General features: G+C 36.4%; 2 protein-coding genes across 2 annotated transcripts; one reads left to right on the forward strand and one right to left on the reverse strand.

Moving 5' to 3' along the window:
* Positions 1–2840: 2840 nt before the first annotated feature.
* On the forward strand, positions 2841–12778 carry LOC117330073. The gene is made up of 2 exons (XM_033888295.1): positions 2841–3280; positions 9611–12778. The coding sequence occupies exons 1-2, from the start codon at positions 3264–3266 to the stop codon at positions 10467–10469; spliced, it is 876 nt and encodes a 291-aa protein (XP_033744186.1). The 5' UTR covers positions 2841–3263; the 3' UTR covers positions 10470–12778.
* A 2209-nt stretch (positions 12779–14987) lies between these two features.
* On the reverse strand, positions 14988–21167 carry LOC117330063 (nucleoporin NUP145-like). The gene is made up of 4 exons (XM_033888285.1): positions 19578–21167; positions 18886–18974; positions 17931–18034; positions 14988–15831 (listed from the first exon to the last, which is right to left on the reverse strand). The coding sequence occupies exons 1-4, from the start codon at positions 21062–21064 to the stop codon at positions 15796–15798; spliced, it is 1716 nt and encodes a 571-aa protein (XP_033744176.1). The 5' UTR covers positions 21065–21167; the 3' UTR covers positions 14988–15795.
* Positions 21168–21945: the final 778 nt, after the last annotated feature.

Consider the following 21945-nt stretch of genomic DNA (forward strand, 5'->3'; position numbering starts at 1 on the left):
TAAATAAATTGCATAAGCGTTCTTCTTTTACGTAACATTAAAAATACAGTTTTGGCAAGTAAAAATTGGACATCTGAATTTGTCATTAATAAATTAAACTTTCCAATATGATCACAATTTTTAAAATTTACATCACTATGTTCCATTTGATTAAAAAGATTAACTCTTAAGTCACTATATGTATTACAGACACACAAAAAATGCATTTCGTTTTCGACTACATCCTCACAGAACAGACAATATCTCGTTTAATGGAGTAGGAGGTCTATTGTAGCGACCAGTCTCTACCATTAATGGTGCACTACCACATCTCACCTTGGTTAGCGCGCTTCGGTAAGCTCTAGGCATGTTAATGTTCACATATTGCTCGGTTATTCGGTCTTTCTTATAAATCCTGTAAGTCCGTAATTTATTTCCATTAGGGTTGCCACGGTCATTCCACATCTGGCCAAACCACTCACTTTCGTCTTTATGTCTAATTTTAGATTTGATCATGTTCATGATTTGTTTCGTGGGTTTGGCTCCAGATCCTACGATGTCTTGGGAATCATATTTGCGGCTGAGCCGAAGTGCCCGCGAATCCCAGGAAGTTCCTCTCCGCTTGGACCACAAATGAATTTTATTGAGTAAACGATCACTATTAACAGAGTTAACTCGACAGAATAGACGAAATACTTCGATGTGTTGCTTACTTTGCGTAGATAACCATCCCATGTCTCCAATCATGCCGACGTTAGAGGTGTTCTTGGATGCACCCATAAAAACTCTCATAGCGCGATTTTGGACATTGTTTATCTCTTTTCTTTGGGGCTGTCCCCAAATACCGGAACAGTAAAGAAGGACAGGCTCAACAAGACTCTCATATAACTTTGTGAATACTGAATAAGTCATTCCACCGGCACTATAAAACTTAGAGATGAGGAGACCGAGGGCTCGGCTTGCGGATTTAGACAGTTCTTTCACCGCGATGTTCATATCGGCGTAATCGTCGAACCAGAGTCCTAAGTATTTATAACGGTCTTTACGTTCAAGAGAGTGTCCATGTCAGTAACACAAACTGACACAGGTAGGGAACGTCAAACCACACACTTCGGATCTTCATCTGAGGTTAGATGGTCGGTGCTCTAACCAGCTGAGCTGTCGCTAAAAGTTATGGTTTGTTTTAAAAACAATCACTGGGGGTGTCTGTCGCTAAAAGTTATGGTTTGTTTTAAAAGCTATCACTGGGGTCTTTTCACACCACTAGAAAGTCTGGACTTCATTTCTGGGTTATATCTTTGAAGCAGCTTAGATCCCCACCCTATAACCATTTATAGCATTGTCCTACATCAACAAATAGAATTATTAACTAAGTGAAAATGAACATTATTTTGACTTTTGGTCAAATCTAACCAGGTGCGCGATACAGGTCCGCTGGGCCTCTTGTTTAAAACAACAAATACCGCACAGTGGGTAGAGTGTTCCCCCACGACAAAAGATTTATTTCATTATGTTATTCATCCCTTTACAAAACCGTCCGATCAATTAGTACAGGCGAGTGTAAATACATGATGTTACAAAAGGCAAAAGGTTAAACGACCGCTTGTACAATTGTTGTACTAGGCTTATCATATAATACGATCTGATAGAAATTATACACAGTGAGATAAGTTCACACCGGTATAAGGTGATAATGTATACCCTACAGGCCATGTATAATACGCCGAAGACAGGGGAGGTAATCCACGTGACCAGTGTCGTGTATAAAGATAATACCGCTAGACCTTGTCGGTACATCATGTCCAATTTTACAAAGACCACAATAAATAATGTGTCTGCAACGTGCCTGTTATAACTGGTATTAATAATTATATACATCAAAAGAAACTCTTTTTGTGTTGTAATGAATTGGATTTATTCTGTTTTCCACGTATAGCAATCTTTTTTTATTACTCTTTATCTTCCTGTTTTTTCGGAAATGCATTCATTGTAAGGGACCAATTCACTTTGATAGCGATCTACAAAATAAGTTGTGCCATCACATGGATATAATTGTATGCTTTGTGGTATAAATGGAACTTACCTTTTAGTATCATCGACATTCGTAAACACTCCATTCTCGTTCCTACAACAATTACGTAATTATTTCTAACAATTGATAAAGAAAAGTTTATATTGATATTCGATGACGTCTGGTGCTGAATTGATATGATTTAGTGTCTTGTACTACCGGCTACTCTCGCCACTTCTTTGTCGAACAGAAAGGGCTGTCAACATGTTAAGTTACTGACGTTGACGTGGAAAGATATTAAAAAATTAACAAACAATACAAAAAGTTTATATTAATAGTAGTTGTGGTTTGAGCCTCATTTTATTTCAAATGATACACATTCAGGAATAAATTTTGTTGTACTTGCAGTGAACAAGATATCATTTTTTCTTCTTTTTCACATCTTTTATTTTCAACTGGTTATTTTTACTGAGATCTATGTGGAAATATAACTATTTAGATATAGAGACTGTTAAGGAAATCAAAATATCAGGTTCACACATACCAATCAGTGAAATAGACAGTCTATAATCCTCTCTCAAGGCCAATGTTTAAAGTCGTATAGAAAGGATTAATTTCTAATGTTGAAGTAATAAAATAGTAAATATCGGGTATATGATCAAACACAATGACACGAGACGGTTTTAAGATGTCAAATTTCCGTGACATTTATATAAGTGTGTGTCCATATAGGCAACACAATGCATAGTTTGCTTGAGAAATCCTTTCCTATTCAAATAAACTTACAATATAAAATGTTTTATTTTCATTTTTGGGGTTTCAGTTATCAGCGACCCAACAACGCAGGCAGTTTAAGAACCGTTAAATCGCGACACAAGGTGGGATTATTACGGACAGGTAAATACGTGGTATATTAATATTGAATGTTTGCCAAGTCCATGCGAGAAAAGCTTCATTCAAATCTGACAAGTGTACAAACGAGCCAGAACTTTTAGCGTCGTCAAATTTCACTGTGCCATTTAAATGCATTTCACATTCATGGATTTCCATGTTCTTATCGCCGAAACCGTAAATATATCTTGGTGAAATCAAATCGTCGACTTCAAAGTACGGTCAATGGTTTTAGGCATCTTTGAATAGTTTTTGGACATCGGTATTACAGAGGTATGGAGTGTATGGAGAACAGAGTTATCCGGGACTTTAATGCAAGAAGACGTCGTACTAAAAATTGATATGTGTTGATCAACTTTCGGTTCAGCCCTTCCGGCTCAATATGAAGGAAGAAAAGAGGTGAGTTTCTAAGCTGTGTTTTCCGTATATGTGTTCTTGTAAGTGATAAGTCAAAATAAAGACGAGTACAAAACTGTACTAACAGTATTATCGGGAGCTCGTGCAGTTCCCTGCTTACTGTAGATGTATATATATATCACTAGGTAATTCGAAATATTTTGTACATAGATGTCAAATTCTGATAACTAATATTAACACTGAAGTTCGAGTTAATGTTCAATAGTATTCTGTCTCAATAACTCCTAATTTGGATATTAGATCAAACATGTTTAATACGATACAATGTGCTTTAAATGTTCGTTTAACCGAACTCGGCTATACATAGTGAAATATACGTGTATTTTATTACTATTTTCTATGGAACGAATTGGAAACAGGTTTTACGAAGTTAAGTATACTCAGAAAACGTTCATATTCACAAATTGTCTCCAGTGTCTGTCTACATCATTGGGGCTTATTCATGATTTGTATTAGTCATAAGTAAATAAGTAAGAGAAATAAATTTTGAACTGCAGTGTATGTATATAATAGATACTAGTTCTGTAAACAATCACCACTCTTTACACAGCCACTGGCCTTGCTGTAGTAAGAAAACACTTGTTAGTTCGAACTCTTTGTTTTCCCGTCGTAATCCGATATTGGCAGGTATACATTGTACATTCACCTTGTCAAGTGGTAATTGCGCTAAACTTTGTATTTTAAAGTTACGAGAGCTTTTCGTGAAAGTTCCAAAGTGTCGGGTGCTTCCTGCTTTTAATTAGAATAGGAATACACACCAAAAGTGCGTGGTTAGATTAAGCTAAAATTGGGTAAAACCCGAATTCTAAACGCGATCAACTTTCCAGATGGGTTTAAGCTATATATGGTCTATCATTCAGAAAGAACATGAGCTGGAAATTTTAACATGAAAACCAAACAAAAGCATGCTTTTCTTTTGCCCCGCTATCCCAACCAAAACTTATCATTTAACTTAATACTTGTCTGCATACAAAATTAGAATTGCTGACAAAACAAATTTTGCTTACTTGATAACCAAGGTTATCCTATCTACACATTGACGTTTTTCGAAAGAATGACTTGCTTCGTTTGAATTGGGTTATTCGAAAAATGCCTTATTACGTTTCATCATCGGCTCTGAACAGTTCTTCAACCAAGCCACTATTCAAACATCTTTCTATCATCGTATCTTCAAGCAGGTTACACCCTTGAAATGGTATGTGTTGAAGAACCCAAAGATCTTAAATATGTACGCTGCTGTGCCTTATATAGCAAGACCCTCAATACTTCTCTTGAATTTTATCAATAAAGTGCGACGAAGAATATAAATTCTCGTCTTCAAGTTGAACAATAAACACCATTCAAATGAACTGATCGTTCTTTACATCTCGGTATCAATATTACATTGTAAAACCTGTATAAAACGAACATCTGTAGAAACCGAACCACGAAAACCGGTCTATACTGAACACGTTCGTGAAGGGTACATCAATTTTTGTATTGTTCAGAAAAAACACCGTCCTTATTTAACACGATCGCAAAGTGTACCTATTATCGTCAATAATTTCTACCTTGATTATCCATAGAATTTCATTTAAATAACGTGTCACTTAAAGTATTCTTTATTAATTATCTATTAACTTGTGTAATGTTATAGACTTACATAGGAATTACATACAACTCGACAGTTATGATTTGGAACCCAGAAAAAAAAAACCCAAAAAGACTAACAAACAAACGGGAAAAAAAGGAAAATTGGTGACTTGTTGAGAAGGAAGTATGCTACAGATTACTGACCTGACGACGTCAGAGGTCACATGACCAAATCTGGCTCGAGTAGGTGTTAATCAGCGTTAAATATAATATTTACATTTACATGGAATTTTCCCTTATATAATCTACCATATTATACATGTATGTCATTGCTCGCTTGACTGTTGACGTCGTGATTATAAACACGTGTGCGGCGATAATACACCGTCTATATGACTGTTTTTATCTAATGGATCACGCAATCAGTTCTAGGTAACTTATTCTATGTTAATTAAGGCTTGGACTAGATAACACATGAATTATCGATGTATAGACCGAAAACCTAAGTGCACTCTAAAGAATACAGGCTATAAATTACCGATTTATTGTCTAGTTCGAGCATTTTAATCTAATTTCCAAACTAAAAAGGAATATTCTATCATTGAAAAATATTAAATAGGTGTATTAGCAAGTGAAAAAATATCAATGGCGCAATTGACGATATACGAAGGCCATTTTTCTTGTTTTTTTTTACTGTGTGGGGCGTGTGCCTGAAATTAAGCAATTTCGGTCTAATTAATTAGATATTGTTTGGCTACATCGGCAACCGGTATTTCAATCAATAACAATGTATCGTATCAGATCACTTTATTTCCAAATCTTAGAAAACGAGTGAAAAGATAGCTCTATATCTAATAAGTCTGAAGACACCTCTATACTAATACGACTGAAGACACCTCTATACTAATACGACTGAAGACACCTCTATACTAATACGACTGAAGACACCTCTATACTAATACGACTGAAGACACCTCTATACTAATACGACTGAAGACACCTCTATACTAATACGACTGAAGACGCCTCTATACTAATACGACTAAAGACACCTCTATACTAATACGACTGAAGACACCTCTATACTAATACGACTGAAGACACCTCTATACTAATACGACTAAAGACACCTCTATACTAATACGACTGAAGACACCTCTATACTAATACGACTGAAGACACCTCTATACTTATACGACTGAAGACACCTCTATACTAATACGACTGAAGACACCTCTATACTAATACGACTGAAGACACCTCTATACTAATACGACTGAAGACGCCTCTATACTAATACGACTAAAGACGCCTCTATACTAATACGACTGAAGACACCTCTATACTAATACGACTGAAGACACCTCTATACTAATACGACTGAAGACACCTCTATACTAATACGACTAAAGACGGCTCTATATACTTTATACAAAGTTTCAGTCGCCGATTGAAAGATGTCCGTCAATTCTGTCAAGGCTTGTATTTAAAAAAAAATATCTTATATAAAAATGAACCCACCATATCCCGAGATTTACAAATATATCCCATATACATTGATGTTATTCATTCATAACCAGCATTCATCATAAGTGACCAAGTGTCTCACTGAGAAGCGGGCAAAAGGCCTGTTTCCACTCTATAATTAGGATTATAAGAGAATGTTTTAGAGTTATGAATGGATTGATATACTATAAACAGGTATAAACAGTCTATGTGTATAGTGTGGGTGTCCGGGTGGTACACTTCATTTCAAGGTAATTGAATCATTTAAACTGTATAAAAACGTATCATCTCAAAGCATTCTCCAAGCCTGGTCTTTCTCCTTTGGTGTATTTATAGAACTGATAGATCTAATTGCCGGTATCGACAGCTTTGGGTGACTTTGATGAAACAGAAAGTTGAAATGTTTTAAATTCATAATATATCATGATAAAAGATGTATTCTTGTGCGTATTTTCTCAACACTGAACATTTAAATCAGAGGATTTGATATTTTCTAAATAACCTTTTATGTGATTAAAAAAGTTAACTATATGGTGGATTCAAGCTGTATCTTTATATATCAGCAAGCTGCGGTATCTTTAAGAGAAATCCTGACTGATGGACGTGAGACTGACAATACAACAGTAAATCTATGATGTCTACCTCTATCAACGTCATGGCGACGTATGTTTTAGTCATACGGCTCACTGGACTTAACATAGCACTGCTGTTCAGATGCGCATGCGTTCGGCTAATTCAAAACTATAATTCTTGAATTAATATGCGGAAATCGTTACACGTAAATGTTCATGTTGATTGTTGTTATAAAGCTGATATACGTAATGCTTGATATTTAAATGGCGAGATTACTGAGGATAAGTTACAGTTTAACAATGAAATTAAATTTGTACGTAAGCTATATTTAAGTGTTCTTAGTACTCTCATCAAAAATAAGAATTCTCCGACGCATGCTGTGCTGATTGCAAACAAAAGGCATTACACAATATTTGGAGGGGATAAGGTTAAAAGTCAATAAATAATTCACAAGTGGTAACTACATTTTTACAAGCATACATAAAAAAGGAATAACAATATGCTTCAGATGCCAAGGCATTGTTTGACTATTTCAATAACGTAACTAGTACTGGAGTCAGAACAGGTTCTAACACACGATAACGAGGCTGTAGTTGACAATGCAGTAATATTTAAGGAGTTGGATACTGACATTTATATTAATAACATGGTCAAGAATGTGTGTTGATTGGATGCTTAATTGACCGATGATTCAATACTCTTTTTCAGTGTGTTTTCCGTCCGATTGGTCTACCGCGGTTATTTACCTCTTCATATGTTTGTATCAGAAATGCTATTTTAACGGACGCACGATTCGGACTCGGTCCTGTTACAAGTACAATCAATGAAATCATTTGCTTTGTAAACCATAACTTCGAAACCTTTGCCAAAGAAAAAACATTTGTATTGTGGGTTTGTTGATTTTCGTAAGGCTTTTGATTTTGTAGACAAGTCTGTTCAGGGTAAATTTTGGCAACGATTAAATATCTTTTTACTTCAGAAAGATCTTGTGTTAGTAAATGAAAACATCTTTCTTAAACAATATTATTTTGATGCAAGGGAACGGTATGAATACAGTTAATATAGAAACAAATAAGATCATATTTTCCGAAATAGGGCCAGAGTTGAAGAAAATGAAATCTGGCCATTTAATGGAGAAAACCTCTCGGTTTTGTTATTTAATCGCCCTCTTTCGATTCAACAATAAACTTGGCTTTATGTCTAAGCATGTACAGTAGTTGAATACGGACGGAAACTTATCTTCGCTCTGAATTCAATGATTTTAAGTATAAAAACTATATTGCATATATCTTTATATATACGTTGGTAGTATTTTTATGCATGCGAAGCATGGAACTCATAAAATAGTTGAGGTAGAAAAAATCATCCGGAATTTTGCAAAAAATGATTGGACAATGGTGTAAATAAATTTACTTGTAACACTATGGTTTAAATTAAAGATTAGATATACTATTGATATATATAATCAAAATCTGATAATTATATCTCAGGGAAGCATATAATTTTATTTACAGGGAAACAGAGACCGAACATTAAAAGGACAATGGGCTGGTTTATCTTAGACAAAAGTTATTTGAGCTTGAATGAGGATATGTCTGGGTGAGACAGACACCCTATAATAACAATAGTTTGCCTAAAATCAATCGGGGAATCGAGGATCAAGCTTGAACAGTTTTATTTCATTGTTTGCATACATAGAGAATCAACATTACAATACGTATATACATACAATAATCAGCCAGTCAAATTTGTTTTAATTCAATTCATGTCTCGAGCAAATGTCGTCTTTATATATTGTAGGTAAGGCTACTTTTCAATTCTATCTTGCTAAATATTGATACTTTATATTACCACAGCAACGGAGAATAGTGATAACCAAATTACATATTTCTGCACATATAGGAATATTAACAGATGTTACAGATAATCTATTAGATGTAGAATAGAAATTTCATTTTCTACTTGTCTATCAGTGTTACTCGGATAAAAGAAAGAACTATATTAAAGAAATGTTTTTGGCATAAGCGAACAATTTTTAAGGCAATAGAAATATAAAATTCCAAATAGTCAAAAGAATATAACTTGTCAGGAAAGTTTATTTCACAAGCTTTCAATTGATCTACAATTTAATCTGAACGTATTTTTTTCCAATTTTGTACGCTCTTATATTCTTCCGTCAACCCGTCTGTTCTGTTCATCTGTATGGCCGTAGTATACATGTAATCACATACAAGTATATTTGGGTATAAGTATGTAATGTCTTATGCTTAATGCAGTAAACTGTGCATTTAGTAGATTTTGATACAATCTGTATACTTGAATAAGTTTCAAGTCTTTGTTGATGGAGCCACATCCTTGTGTAATCATGGTTAACTGATTGCGGTATCGTACCGTTAATCTCAGCAATACAGTGCAGTTTATTATATGTGCTATTAACCTATATTATAAGGCAGTTTGAATTTCGCTCAAGTAAACTACATCTTAAAATCATTTGAAATAATTATCTCATAAACAGCCCAACGCATGTCACTGTCCGTTTCCGAATGAAACCTATGAGTTGATATTAATAATCAAGCTCTCATATTGATATATATATATTTTTTGTATATGTATATTTTTTATGAATAGGTTTGATGTATTTTTTCGTAATTGTTATTTCAGAAATGGCAAACGGGACGGAAAAGAGTTCCGACACATTGTCGAGCGCTTCCGGCAAATGCAACAACATGAAGAAGTTGCAAAAGAGAAAGAATTCAAACGGAGGCGCGATAGCCGTCAAAGACGAAACATCGCCATTAAAACGGACAATAGATTAGTGCAATATAAAAGGATATATATTTTATCCTCATTTGCCCTGATTAGTGGTTCTATAATGACATTCGGAAGTGTAGTAAAAGGACTTGGAGAGGGCTCGATTCTGTGGACATACAGATCCAGTTTTCTCATTTGTGGGCCTGTTACGCTGGGACTTGGTGTAATACTGTTACTTCTTGCGACCGGGCTTGTCTACGAACGTGAAGCAAAGATAAAAAGGAGAATGAATATCCGTTTATTTGATATGGGAGATAGTTTCAACTCCAGCAATTTCAACAGAGAAAAACGGAGTTCTTGCCAGACAGAGAGTTATTCAAAGCCATTGCTTTTACGGGAAGAATCTTCTTCCGGTTCAAGCGCAACAGACACTTCAGGAAATTCATGTAACCGTGAGAAATCTAGTGATTACAGGTCAAAATCAAAAATTGGACGACAGACTTCAGAGGAATCAGAAATGGAGGTTTTCTTAGATTCCAGTCTTTCCTCCGGGGAGTCTACTCCTGCGGGATTATCATTTTCTGCCAAATGGGCAGCGTTGGCAAAATTTCCAGAGAAAAGAAATATCAATCAAATTAAACAAAACGCAGTTTTTACTGGAAAGGACAGTTCTCCTCCTTTTACTCTAAATAGAGGCGTGCTACCATCAGAAAACTGTATCTTTGAAAACGAAACAGAACATTGGAAGAACAGGGACGTTGAAGGATAAACCCGTCTTACTGCAGATTGGTAAACAAACAAGCATATAACCGTGAACAGAAAGGGGGAGAAAAAAACCAGTCCAAAGTCGTCATATTATCACCCCATTCCATCATTGGAATGAGTATTTTTTAAAGATGCTACATCTCTGACAAGGGCTATAATTATTATTAATTGACAATAAATGGCAGTTATATTTGTACATAAAACCGAAAAGTGACATCGCTCACGCTATTAACACCCTCGAAAAGTTATACGTTTATCTTGTTATCATTATTATTTTAGATTTAAAAGGAATAGATAATTATACTTGGATTGTAACTTCCGGTCTGGTAAGTGATCGTTTTTAGGACGCTGTTAGTGTTCTTCTTATTGGTGTTGATTAGATTTGCATGATTATATTTCTATACCGTAAATGCCATTTTTGTGACAGGCAGTGTATAAGCTGTCGGTGTTGTAGCATCTTTAAAATACTCGTCACTGAACACAATTTTTCAACAAATCATTTCTAACATGTCATGATACCAAATCAATGCATTGCCATATGACATGAATTCACACATTCCCGCGTTTTATAGAATGTCATAACTATAATAGGACTTCAAAGTTATAACAGGTATATAAGCATTGTCTCCCACTGTTTATTTGCAAAGAACTTTGGAGAAGATTTTAGACTTTAAGCCACCTTGTTGAGGATGAATCATTGAACAGTTTTTGGTGTAACTCGTTTCTTTATTTTCTCGTGTATAATGTATGAATTAAGACTTTAGTAATGGGTATCACGATAAATGTCATGTTACAAAGATATTTTACAATGAAATTGAATACAACAAAACATAACTGATGTAAATTGTAATTTGATACCATTTCACAAAAAGAGGGTGTCAGGTGGCACTTCGACATTTTTCCTTTTCACCTAGGCGGCCGGGGTTCAGTTCCCCGGTCGGACGTAAAAAATGTGTGGTGGTCACCTGCCTGACCACATGGGTTTTCTTCGGGTTCTCCGGATTCCTCCACAGTAAGGCCCTTAACACTATTCCACCCGGGCCAGCGAGAGTGATTGATATAAGTTGGTATATTTCACAATTGTTGTAAAATAAATAAAGTTCACGACAAGTACCATCCTATTCGTCACAAAGTGCTATCATTACATCAATCAAAAGTTTATCTCGACCATCTCGGACATTTCTTTTATTCAATTTTTATTCGTTGTCTGATTCTGTTTCGTGTCGATGTTTTTTAAGTCCATTAATTGGTCCTACGAAGACTGATTCGGAAAGCAGTCTAAAAGATGTGTACATAATCTGATATCAATAATAGATATATGATTATATATATATGTTATTATTATATGATAATTATATTACAAATGTATTATACATAATTGTATATTTAGGAATAGCTAAGATAGAAATAAAGCTTTACAGTGCGGTATGAATTTGCATATCAATCGTTGACAATCAAATTAAATCTATGTGGTATCATTCAGATTCTTCATTTAATTTTTTCTATTTTTTTTTTCAAGTTTGCCAAAAAATCGTAAACAAATACATCACGTAACCTTCGTCTTCATTTTTCATTTCTTTCTTCCATAACTCTACGTTAATCTGTATTCACGGCAGTGTAGATACGTCCTAGATCACAAATATAATGGTAAAGTCATGTGATCTACGTTACGTCAACGCTTGCATGTTTTGCTGTCACCATGACGTCTTAAAACGTCATTCCGTTCATATAACATATCACTCCGATTAACGTTGTTACATGGCAGTGTATCGTAAAGGAGCGGAGACTACAAATCTAACATCAATTATATTGTATGACGTAAATTCGTGATTTAGCATTAATTGATGAAACTTTTACGGAGTCTTTTATTATACTTCGACAGAGGTTCGGCAAATTGAAAACAAATTCTTTGGCTCATTCGATAAATCATTCCGTTAACACCAAATTTCTCACTCGATTTTAATGGTAATGAAAAAAAGAAAAAGAAACAAAGAAAAAATGGGCTTTCGTATTAAGGTCGAGGAAGACAAGGAGCGATAAGTAATAGAGATTTGGTCTTAACGGAACACCATGTACATGAATTGAATGCTCGCCTTGGAACTTTAATTGTTCAGTATAAGACCCGTACCTCTTGCAAAGATCATTGACCTCAATAAAGCTATCCTTGACACCTGTTGACGAAAATGGATGTTGGAAACATGGGTATTACCAAAGCTAAACATCTAAATGCGTAGTTCTCGCTAATCTTCAGTATTTACATAACATACCATTCCTGGAATACTTTATGGAATAAAATACGGAATGAAAGGTATCAGAATGTAAAAAGTATATAGTTTATGAACACCGAGTGTATTTTGTGGTGTGATTGATAATTACATTTTCACGCCCCAAAGTTTCCAAATTGGCATAAAAAGAACACATTTTCAGTAAGTAGAAATGACACAGGCTTTGTATTGAAATTGACGAAATGCACCTTATCGGAAAACAAAAAGAACAATAGCATGAAACTAGTGAATTATTAACAAACGATTGTTGTAACTCTGGCATAATCCGATCAGCCGAAATATACTGTATAACTACATTATCCAGTGATGAGTACAATAAAAAATCTCGTACTGGGAGATAAATCTGTACCGTAAACCAATAACCAATATCGATCTAATCAAAATATAAATCGTTTTACCAAAAAGCAAGACGTACACAGATTCTCAAATTTACAAACTGCTACACTAGCTTTAAGTGAACTGGTATACATAATATAAACCTTATTTAATTTGTAGTCTATCATATTTGCCTTTAGTCCATGTATATATATTTTCTTACGGACTAAGTCAATAATTCTATCATGTTTATTTGACATTTGATATTTGGAACACAAGAACATTCTACTTGACATTATATTAAACCATTAAAGAATATCAGTGGTATCAAATCTAAGTCAAAAGACACAGATAAAATAAATCTAAGTCAAAAGACACAGAACAAATATCTAGGTCAAGAATTCATGAGCCAACAACTCCAAATGCACGAGACTATTTTAAGATAACATCAAATGACATATCTGAAAAGAAAATATTTTCAACTTTCTATAGAAACATATGTAGGTTATCCGGGTCTTAAATAAATCAGTCCAAATACAATGGAGGATTACAGGAGATTAATGGCGAGTAATGTTTATTGGGCAAGTATTTATTCTATTCAATCATATCGAACACGAATAACAAACCGATTTATATACGTCCATCGAACAGGAGTTATGGTCTGACGCCCACCCCTTAGTTCCTTGTTATCACTCTCCTGACTTATTGTACGAAAAGTCGTCGACTATCGTTTTGTGTTTTGTGCCTCTTATGTAACTATCCTTCGTTAGATTTTGGTCACAACATCCGCAATCATCATCTTCATACCTAATTTGTTTTCCCACTTTTTATTACAATTGTTTTCTTCTGATTCAGTTGTTCCAAACTTAATTGGCAGCACTTTAAAGTTTAGCCATAGTCGATAAGATTTCCTAATTTTTTGATACATCATGTCCGTTCGGAAAATACGAATAACAAGTTCACTTGTAATCGGTCCAAACTAATTGTCGTTCTCTGGGTTCCTACTACGTTCCCACTATCTAGATTAGGATGTAAGGACAGACTACTCCAATTGGCGTTGTCACTCAATATTGTCATGTTTTCATTTTATTATCACCAAAGTTTTGCGTGGTTCCGTTGAATTTCACTACTATTTTGACCATTGGTTATACTAGTAGTTAAATTAACGGGATCCTTTTTAGGCATTGTAAGATTACACGGTATAGATCGTCAATGCCGTCCAATCTTTACCGAACGGACATCGGCCGGAGGGCTGCAAAATAACAGTATCATGGACAGTGACAGCACGATGTACATCAATCAGCTGACCATCGTGTCCAAGTCCAGTACCTCAGGCAGTCATCAACCGAAGTTTAATTAATCATGCACAGGTAAAACTACAGGTATGCCACGGTGCGAGTGTATTCTTCTCACCTTCGTGAGATTTTACGCCTTCTACGTAACACAGCTACGCATACTACTGTTTCAGATCCAATAAACGTGTCTTTTCTGATAAACGTATGTCACGAATATATCTGCCACTTGCCAAGGTATATGTTGGTTTTGAAGTGCAATACGTTTACCACATTCGTCCCTAGCTAAAGAAGCCCGTTACACTTTCTTTACATCTATAAATGTTATTGAATTAAGACGAATAGATTTCCGCCATTTTGCGATCCTAGTATACCGCTTTTCACTGTCCCTATTTCTTCCCGATACAATTACATTCGAGGAAACAGATGGATTAATTTTTCGGGTAATTTCTATTTATGTATACACATGTATTTTTTAATGTAAAGGGAATCTAACGTTTTCTCTGACATTTTCTAGCTCTTACCATTTTCAATGATATGGCGGCGTCTTTAAACAAAAACATCATGTTCGCCACTCATGACGACAGTTAATTCTTCACAGAATGATAGGATATGATAAGAAAAAGCACGGAATTTTAACAACATTTAATGAGACATATTGATGTATGTATATTGTAAGTAAATGTAACATGATACAACATTAGAAACAACAATTATATATGCATTGTATATTAATACTTAAGTTTCTCTGGAAAAACCCCTTTCATTCATTTACACTTTCACAAAGTCTTGTTATTTATCTTCGCTTAGGATGGCAATAAAATGTATTAATGGTCGACCTTGCAGCAGAATAGGAATTTAATGTGTAGTAGTAAATACATCAGATTATTATTAGTATTTTTATTTATTCATCTATTTATTTATTTTATTTATTTTTGCATTCGAATTAAGGTTCTTCTGTCAACCCTCTACCCCCCTACTTTCAATATGATATTTAAGAACGCAAGTATTGTTTTGGATTGCGTCTCCTTTTCAAAGAAGTTCATATAATGATTAAACTCCATGTTTAGCACACAGTCTGAAATGTCTGAAAGGAGGAACAATAAACAGATATAAAATAAACCATTCAATTATCTGTAAATATATCCTCCGTGCTTTTCTTGATAAAGGAGTTTAATTGACCGATATTAAAGACTGCTAATTAATTGGGTTAATTGGCCGATATTGAAGTTGTAAAGTTTAAACATTCCGTAAATATTTCATCCATTTTTGTTAAATTTGATATAATCGGATTTGCTGACATTCATTCTAAGCAGATATAATGTTTCCTTTTGTAATACTTTAACTCCAGTACTGATAGAAATATCCGGCCTTGACCTTGGCGAATGGCAGTTGGATCGACGCCCCAATAGAAGAATGTCCCTCTTTATTTCACCATTTATTGTTGTGGGCAGTTAATCGTCGTACACCGCGCCTGTTAAACGAAAAACAATATATGTCAATATATATATAATATGTGAACGTGCCTGGTCATCAGAAATGCATACTGACCGTGTCCAGCTTGACCGGTGGTGATAGGATATTGATGACCTTACTTGACAAACGGAGGTAGTAAAAGCTAGAGGGATAGTACATTGAGACGACAGGTAATCATATGTATAGTAGGATATTTGTAGCATACAGGTGTTATATTATACGTGTAATGTAGCAGTAAACAGAATCTACTAATCCCGTCGTACCAACACAATCAATGGACAACATATCCTTAATCTTAATCGTGTCGTCTGACCCTCACCTGATCAACAAAACCCCCTCCCCACGAGCACAATCTTAATCGTGTCGTCTGATCCTCACCTGATCAACAAAACCCCCTCCCCACGAGCACAATCTTAATCGTGTCGTCTGACCCTCACCTGATCAACAAAACCCTCTCCCCACGAGCACAATCTTAATCGGTGTCTTCTCATCGCCAACATTCTGAATTTTGAGGTATACAGGTAAGGTATTTTGTTGGCCAAGTGATACTAGGTGTGAAAGGTAGAACAATTGGAGATAATTACAGGTAAGGCTATAGACTGCTTCATAAAACCTCAAACTTTAATGAGGATATCATCATGATCTATTTCTATTGAGTCATTTCTTATTTATTTCAATTTCAACAGACCAAAAGGTCCAATTACAGAATTGATAACAAATTAATAAAATATATAAGATAAAATAATATGCATAGTAAGAACCAAATACGGTATATAAAGAGCATACACGTGTAAAATAGAACTGACGGCCTAAATATATATCGTCTAGACAATCATGTTATGAACAGTAAAAAACCTACACTTTTGTAATTCTAAAACCAAATCTCCATGTCCAACTTAAATCTTTCAAGTAAGACGCTAAAAACCTGTCAGAAACATGCCCAAGGTAGTTAATTCGGACACTACATTATCTTGCATGAATCCGGCATTTACAGGGACACAACAGAGTTGAGCTACTCAACCTTAAAAACCGATGTGGAACTAAAAAGTGAATTTCTTCTGTGAAATAACTACAAAGTTCAATCAAGTAGGCTATGCACAGATTTGAATAAACATATAAACTATATGAATTTACGTCTACATTCCAGACTAGGAAAATTGAATTGTGTACACATTTGCAAGTAAGATAGACCATTATAGTTTAATTTTGATTTAATCAGAGACGTGTTTATCACGTAACAGAAATGTTTGTAAATGGCCTGCAAGTACGTTTTAAAAATCCAAACATTGGCCATGTAATGAAAAGTAAAAATTTTGAGTGAGCCATACACCTAAGTCTTTAACATGTGTTTCCTTCTTAAGAGATTCACCACGGCAAAAAGGAAAGTTTTGGAAAAACGTACAACAGAGGGTAACTAATTTAAATTGTGTAGTTTCAGGCCTGATATTACATTGTGTATATAGACATTTTTGGTGTCATCTCACTAACATCACCTCATCAATGGTAGTTGGAATAGCAAAAACTTCTTCACAACAACATTTTTTTATTGTTTTTTCGCCTGACCAACAAAAACCCTCCCCACGGGCACAATCTTAATCGTGTCGTCTGATCTTCACCTGACGAACAAAACCCCCTCCCCACGGGCACAATCTTAATCGTGTCGTCTGATCTTCACCTAACCAACAAAAACCCTCCCCACGGGCACAATCTTAATCGTGTCGTCTGACCCTCGCCTGACCAACAAAAACCCTCCCCACGGGCACAATATTAATCGTGTCGCCTGATCCTCACCTGACGAACAAAACCCCCTCCCCACGGGCACAATCTTAATCGTGTCGTCTGATCCTCACCTGACCAACAAAAACCCCTCCCCACGGGCACAATTCTAATAGTGTCGTCTGATCCTCACCTGACCAACAAAAAACCCTCCCCACGAGCACAATTCTAATCCCGTCGTATAATCCCCACTTGACCAACATACTAAATAACTCCCTCCACACGGGCACAATACTAATCCCGTCGTATGATCCCCACCTGAACAACAGAACCCCCTTCCCACGGTTACAATACCCACCCCGTGGTCTCCCCGATACTTACCGTGCCTTTGTTTTCCCCAGTCTGGTCACACGAACAGACGTTTCCACAGCTGTCTACCTGGCGGGATTGACCCTCGGGGATAAAAAAGTTCATCACGCGACAACCTGCAGAAAAAAATAGTGTCCATGATCATGTGTTAATGATCAATTAATCAATCATTCACCGAAATTTAATGACCTTTTCAAATGAAGGAAAATTACAATTATCAACTGTAGCATGCAGAAACTCCGAAGACAACATACGATTGCACCGTTTTCCAATTGACGTCAGATCACTGATGTCTGAGTAAACTCGGACTGCTTCATTGACATACATGCACAACTTAACGCATTAATGCGTATTATTATCAAGTAAAATGTATTTGGTATTCTCAAGATTCCATAGGGAAATCTAGCAACCATAATTACTGTTATAATTCAATTAAATCAAAGAATATTAACACGTTAATGTTTACAATCGGAAACTAAATTCGGGTGTTTCCGACATTCAGCTACAGTAATCGTGTCATGACGCTATTTTCAAATGTAAAAATAACCTTAATCACACAGCTCCTACTTTTGGATAGAGCTTTAAAACTTTAAAAATATTTTCCAAGATGCACCAAATCCCCAAATGAATACAATAAATAACACGTATTGTCTATAATGCACAATTACGGACAACTATTGATCGATTGACAGTGTTACTGTATGTACATACAATCATAAATGTATTAGGAAGGAGAAATGAACAAATATCTTCTGGGAAAAGGTACATTCCCGGTAGCCTTGGCTTATAACTTATGGTACTTCCCGCTAGCCTTGGCTAGTAAGATGGCATATACTCTTCACTACTACAAATAAAGGTCCATTTTATCTACTTATCTACCTACATGTGTGTATTTGGTCTCTAAGTTCACGAGGACACCGCCATGATGACCACTCTCTTCATGCACTAATACGCTATGATTACTCACCTGATTGACAGCGACATTCAAGTGATTCGAGATACATGGCGCAAGGATACTCCCCGGCAAACACACATTGCTGATCAGCTGAACATCCGCTGTAAATAGAATAAAGTAGTTTATGAGATCTTACAACAATTTGAACATAGAAAAACAGAAAACAACTTTGAAATGACAAGTAAGAATGAGGTATAGAACTACCAGTCATATTACGTGGTAAAAAACTAGGCTACAACAAGTGCTATAAAATACCCCATACCCGATGTATAATGCTAAAACGTTCGAATGAGTAGTACTCTGTACATTTAATTGTATATTATACTGTTGGGGTACCTATCAACTAACACTGGAATCCAATTGATTTAACACGGACTTCAGTAAGTCTAATTCCGGTATGATAAGACAAACATTTAAAGACAGAAGAGGGTCAGCACTCGATTTAAATAAATACCAATCAAGCTAGTCAAGTGTTATTCGGAAAATTTTCAGAGAAACTAATCATATTTGTTCAGGTTATTTGAATATTCCTATCAGATAAACAATTTCAGAATTTAGTTAAATCAGTTTCCATGTACATAAATTCAATGCACGACAATATTCAATTAAGATTTTTCTTGGTAATACTTTCTGTCCCCCCCCCCCCCCCCCCCCCCTTAATCTTTTGAAGAAACGTACACATGGCACACTTGTAATACACTTACGTTGCCTGGCATTTTGACCCAACGGCAGTTGTTGGGAGGGTGTTTGGATCCACAGCCCCAGTATCGGTCGTACCGATTGTTCCAATAACAGCGACATCAGGAGAAATATCGGTTCCTTGGGTCCCGGTGGTTTGGATACCGGCACCGAAATTATCCACAACTGGAACAGCAGTATCCGTTCCAGTGTTCACCAGAGTGTTACCCGATATTGTCTGCCCAGATGTGGGATCTTGGAAGGTTGGACCACCAGTTTCTCCCCCAAACGTACCGGCTTGGGAAGCACCTTCACCCGTGACGGTGAATCGATTTGCGAATGTGTTTCCGGCAGCAAGGACCATGTTATCTTGATTTCCATCTGTCTGTGTATTGCTGGTTACCTGTGTTCCCAAACTGTTCACTTGTGCCAAAGCTGGAACGCCGTTATTTAATAGAAATTGATTTGTCAATGTTCTAGTTCCGGTTCCGCTTGTGAAACCACTTCCGGTTGTGAAGCCACTTCCGGTTGGGAAACCACTTCCTGTTGTGAAGCCACTTCCTGTTGGGAAACCACTTCCGGTTTGGAAACCACTTCCTGTCGGGAAACCACTTCCGGCTATAGTGTTAGTTCCGCCGACAACATTGGTTGTGCCTGGCACTACGGCTCCTCTATTGGGTACATTTGCTGGAATACCAGTATTAATGGTTCCGAAAAAGCCAGGACCAGAACCAGGAAAAGCGGTGTTCGGTATTGGTCCAGGGAAAGCAGAATTAATGTTCGCAGGAAAACCGGTATTGACGGTTGCAGGGAATCCAGAATTTGCTGTGGCAGGGAAACCGGTATTGACGGTTGCAGGGAAACCGGAATTTGCTGTGACAGGGAAACCGGTATTGACGTTTGCAGGGAAACCGGAATTTGCTGTGACAGGAAACCGGGAATTAACGTTTAAGGGAAGACCGCTACCTTGGATACCCGGAGGTGGGGCCGCGCCTTGTGTTACGACGGTACTGGGGCCAGTGTTTGTCGTGCCGAATGGGATGTTCCCAATTGTATTGGTAGTCGTACCTACATTGCCAGTGTTTTGATTACCGGTTCCAAAAATTGGTGGTATTCCAGTGTTCGGTATTGAATTTCCTTGTATAATCGTGTTTGGCGGAAACCCCACGTTTCCTTGTAAACCATTATTCAAAACATTTACAGGAGAAAACGGCGGCACAAATGGATTTCCATTGAATATGGCATTGTTTGGTGGGGCGGCAAATATTGGTCCACCTCGGATTCCCGGACCACCCACTAGCGGTGGTCCGAATATTTCCCCTCCAATAAATGCTGGCCTGCCAATTGGAGGCCTAAATCCGAATCGCCCGAATCCTGGTGGTCCAGGAAATCCCCTTATAATCCGTGGAGGAACAAATCGTGGAAAGGACCGAAATGGCGGTTGACCATATGTCGTAGTGATGATTGAGAAAAGAATGCAACACAATCCTAACGAAATCGTGGATTTCATCATGGTCACTGCCGGATGACTCGCCTGTTCCTAGTCCAGATGAACACTACTGGTCAAGCAACAAGTCCCAGCCTAACCTCTCGCCTACCCTCCTACGTAAATGATAACCAAGGAACAAGCCGAGCGTGATAAATAGTAGTTATGGACTATAAACTTATTGATGTCTATAAAACCTTTCATTCGGCTCAACTGTACTGTACTGATAACACCTGCAGGCTGGTGTCCGAAATGACAGATTAATGACCAATAGTCAAGTCAACGAAACAATGATCAGTTTCTTCTTTGCGGAGTTGGCTTGTACAATAGTCGCTGTCAAAAGCGCGATGCTGCGAGCCCATAGGTATATATAATACTTATATGTTGGGCATACGTAACGTAACACGGCCTGCCCACAAACAGGTAAAGGTGAGGTGTTTATTGCACTGATTTATAGATATTTTCTTAATAACTTTGCCGATATATTTTGTCTCCCTTTATACCGGCACGATTTTTTTACCACAATTTGGGATAACGCCCTTCTTGACTAACCGCGCGCTCTAGTCACGTACGATTTACTAACGTAAAGTTATATACAACATATTTACATTTACCTAGGGACATAGGAAGAAGACTGTTTTTAGGAAACAGATTAGTTTTGGAGTTTGGGGCCTTTTTCAGAAATCTGCATCTTTTACTTCAAACTCAGAAATTGAACTGTTGTTCATAAAAACAGTCCCATTGCTATTAAGAGTACTTAATAGTGTCTAAGAGCATTTTTGATGATTAAAACCAATTATAATACTATTCACAACAGTCATTGGCGATTCGAGGTCAATACACAATTCCTGCTCTCGCTTTTATAGGGACATATCAGTTCAAACAACTGCCCCTGTTGTGTGACCACT

This window comes from Pecten maximus, chromosome 1, assembly GCF_902652985.1.
Source record: "Pecten maximus chromosome 1, xPecMax1.1, whole genome shotgun sequence".
Lineage (NCBI taxonomy): Eukaryota > Metazoa > Mollusca > Bivalvia > Pectinida > Pectinidae > Pecten > Pecten maximus.

Bases quoted from the DNA above. Each gene is read 5' to 3' on its own strand.
- LOC117330063 (XM_033888285.1), bottom strand. From the start codon at position 21,064: ATGATGAAATCCACGATTTCGTTAGGATTGTGTTGCATTCTTTTCTCA. The intron at 18,035-18,885 runs GTGAGTAATCAT...TTTTTTCTGCAG, and splicing joins TGAATGTCGCTGTCAATCAG to GTTGTCGCGTGATGAACTTT. The intron at 15,832-17,930 runs GTAAGTATCGGG...TTCGTTTAACAG, and splicing joins CTGGGGAAAACAAAGGCACG to GCGCGGTGTACGACGATTAA.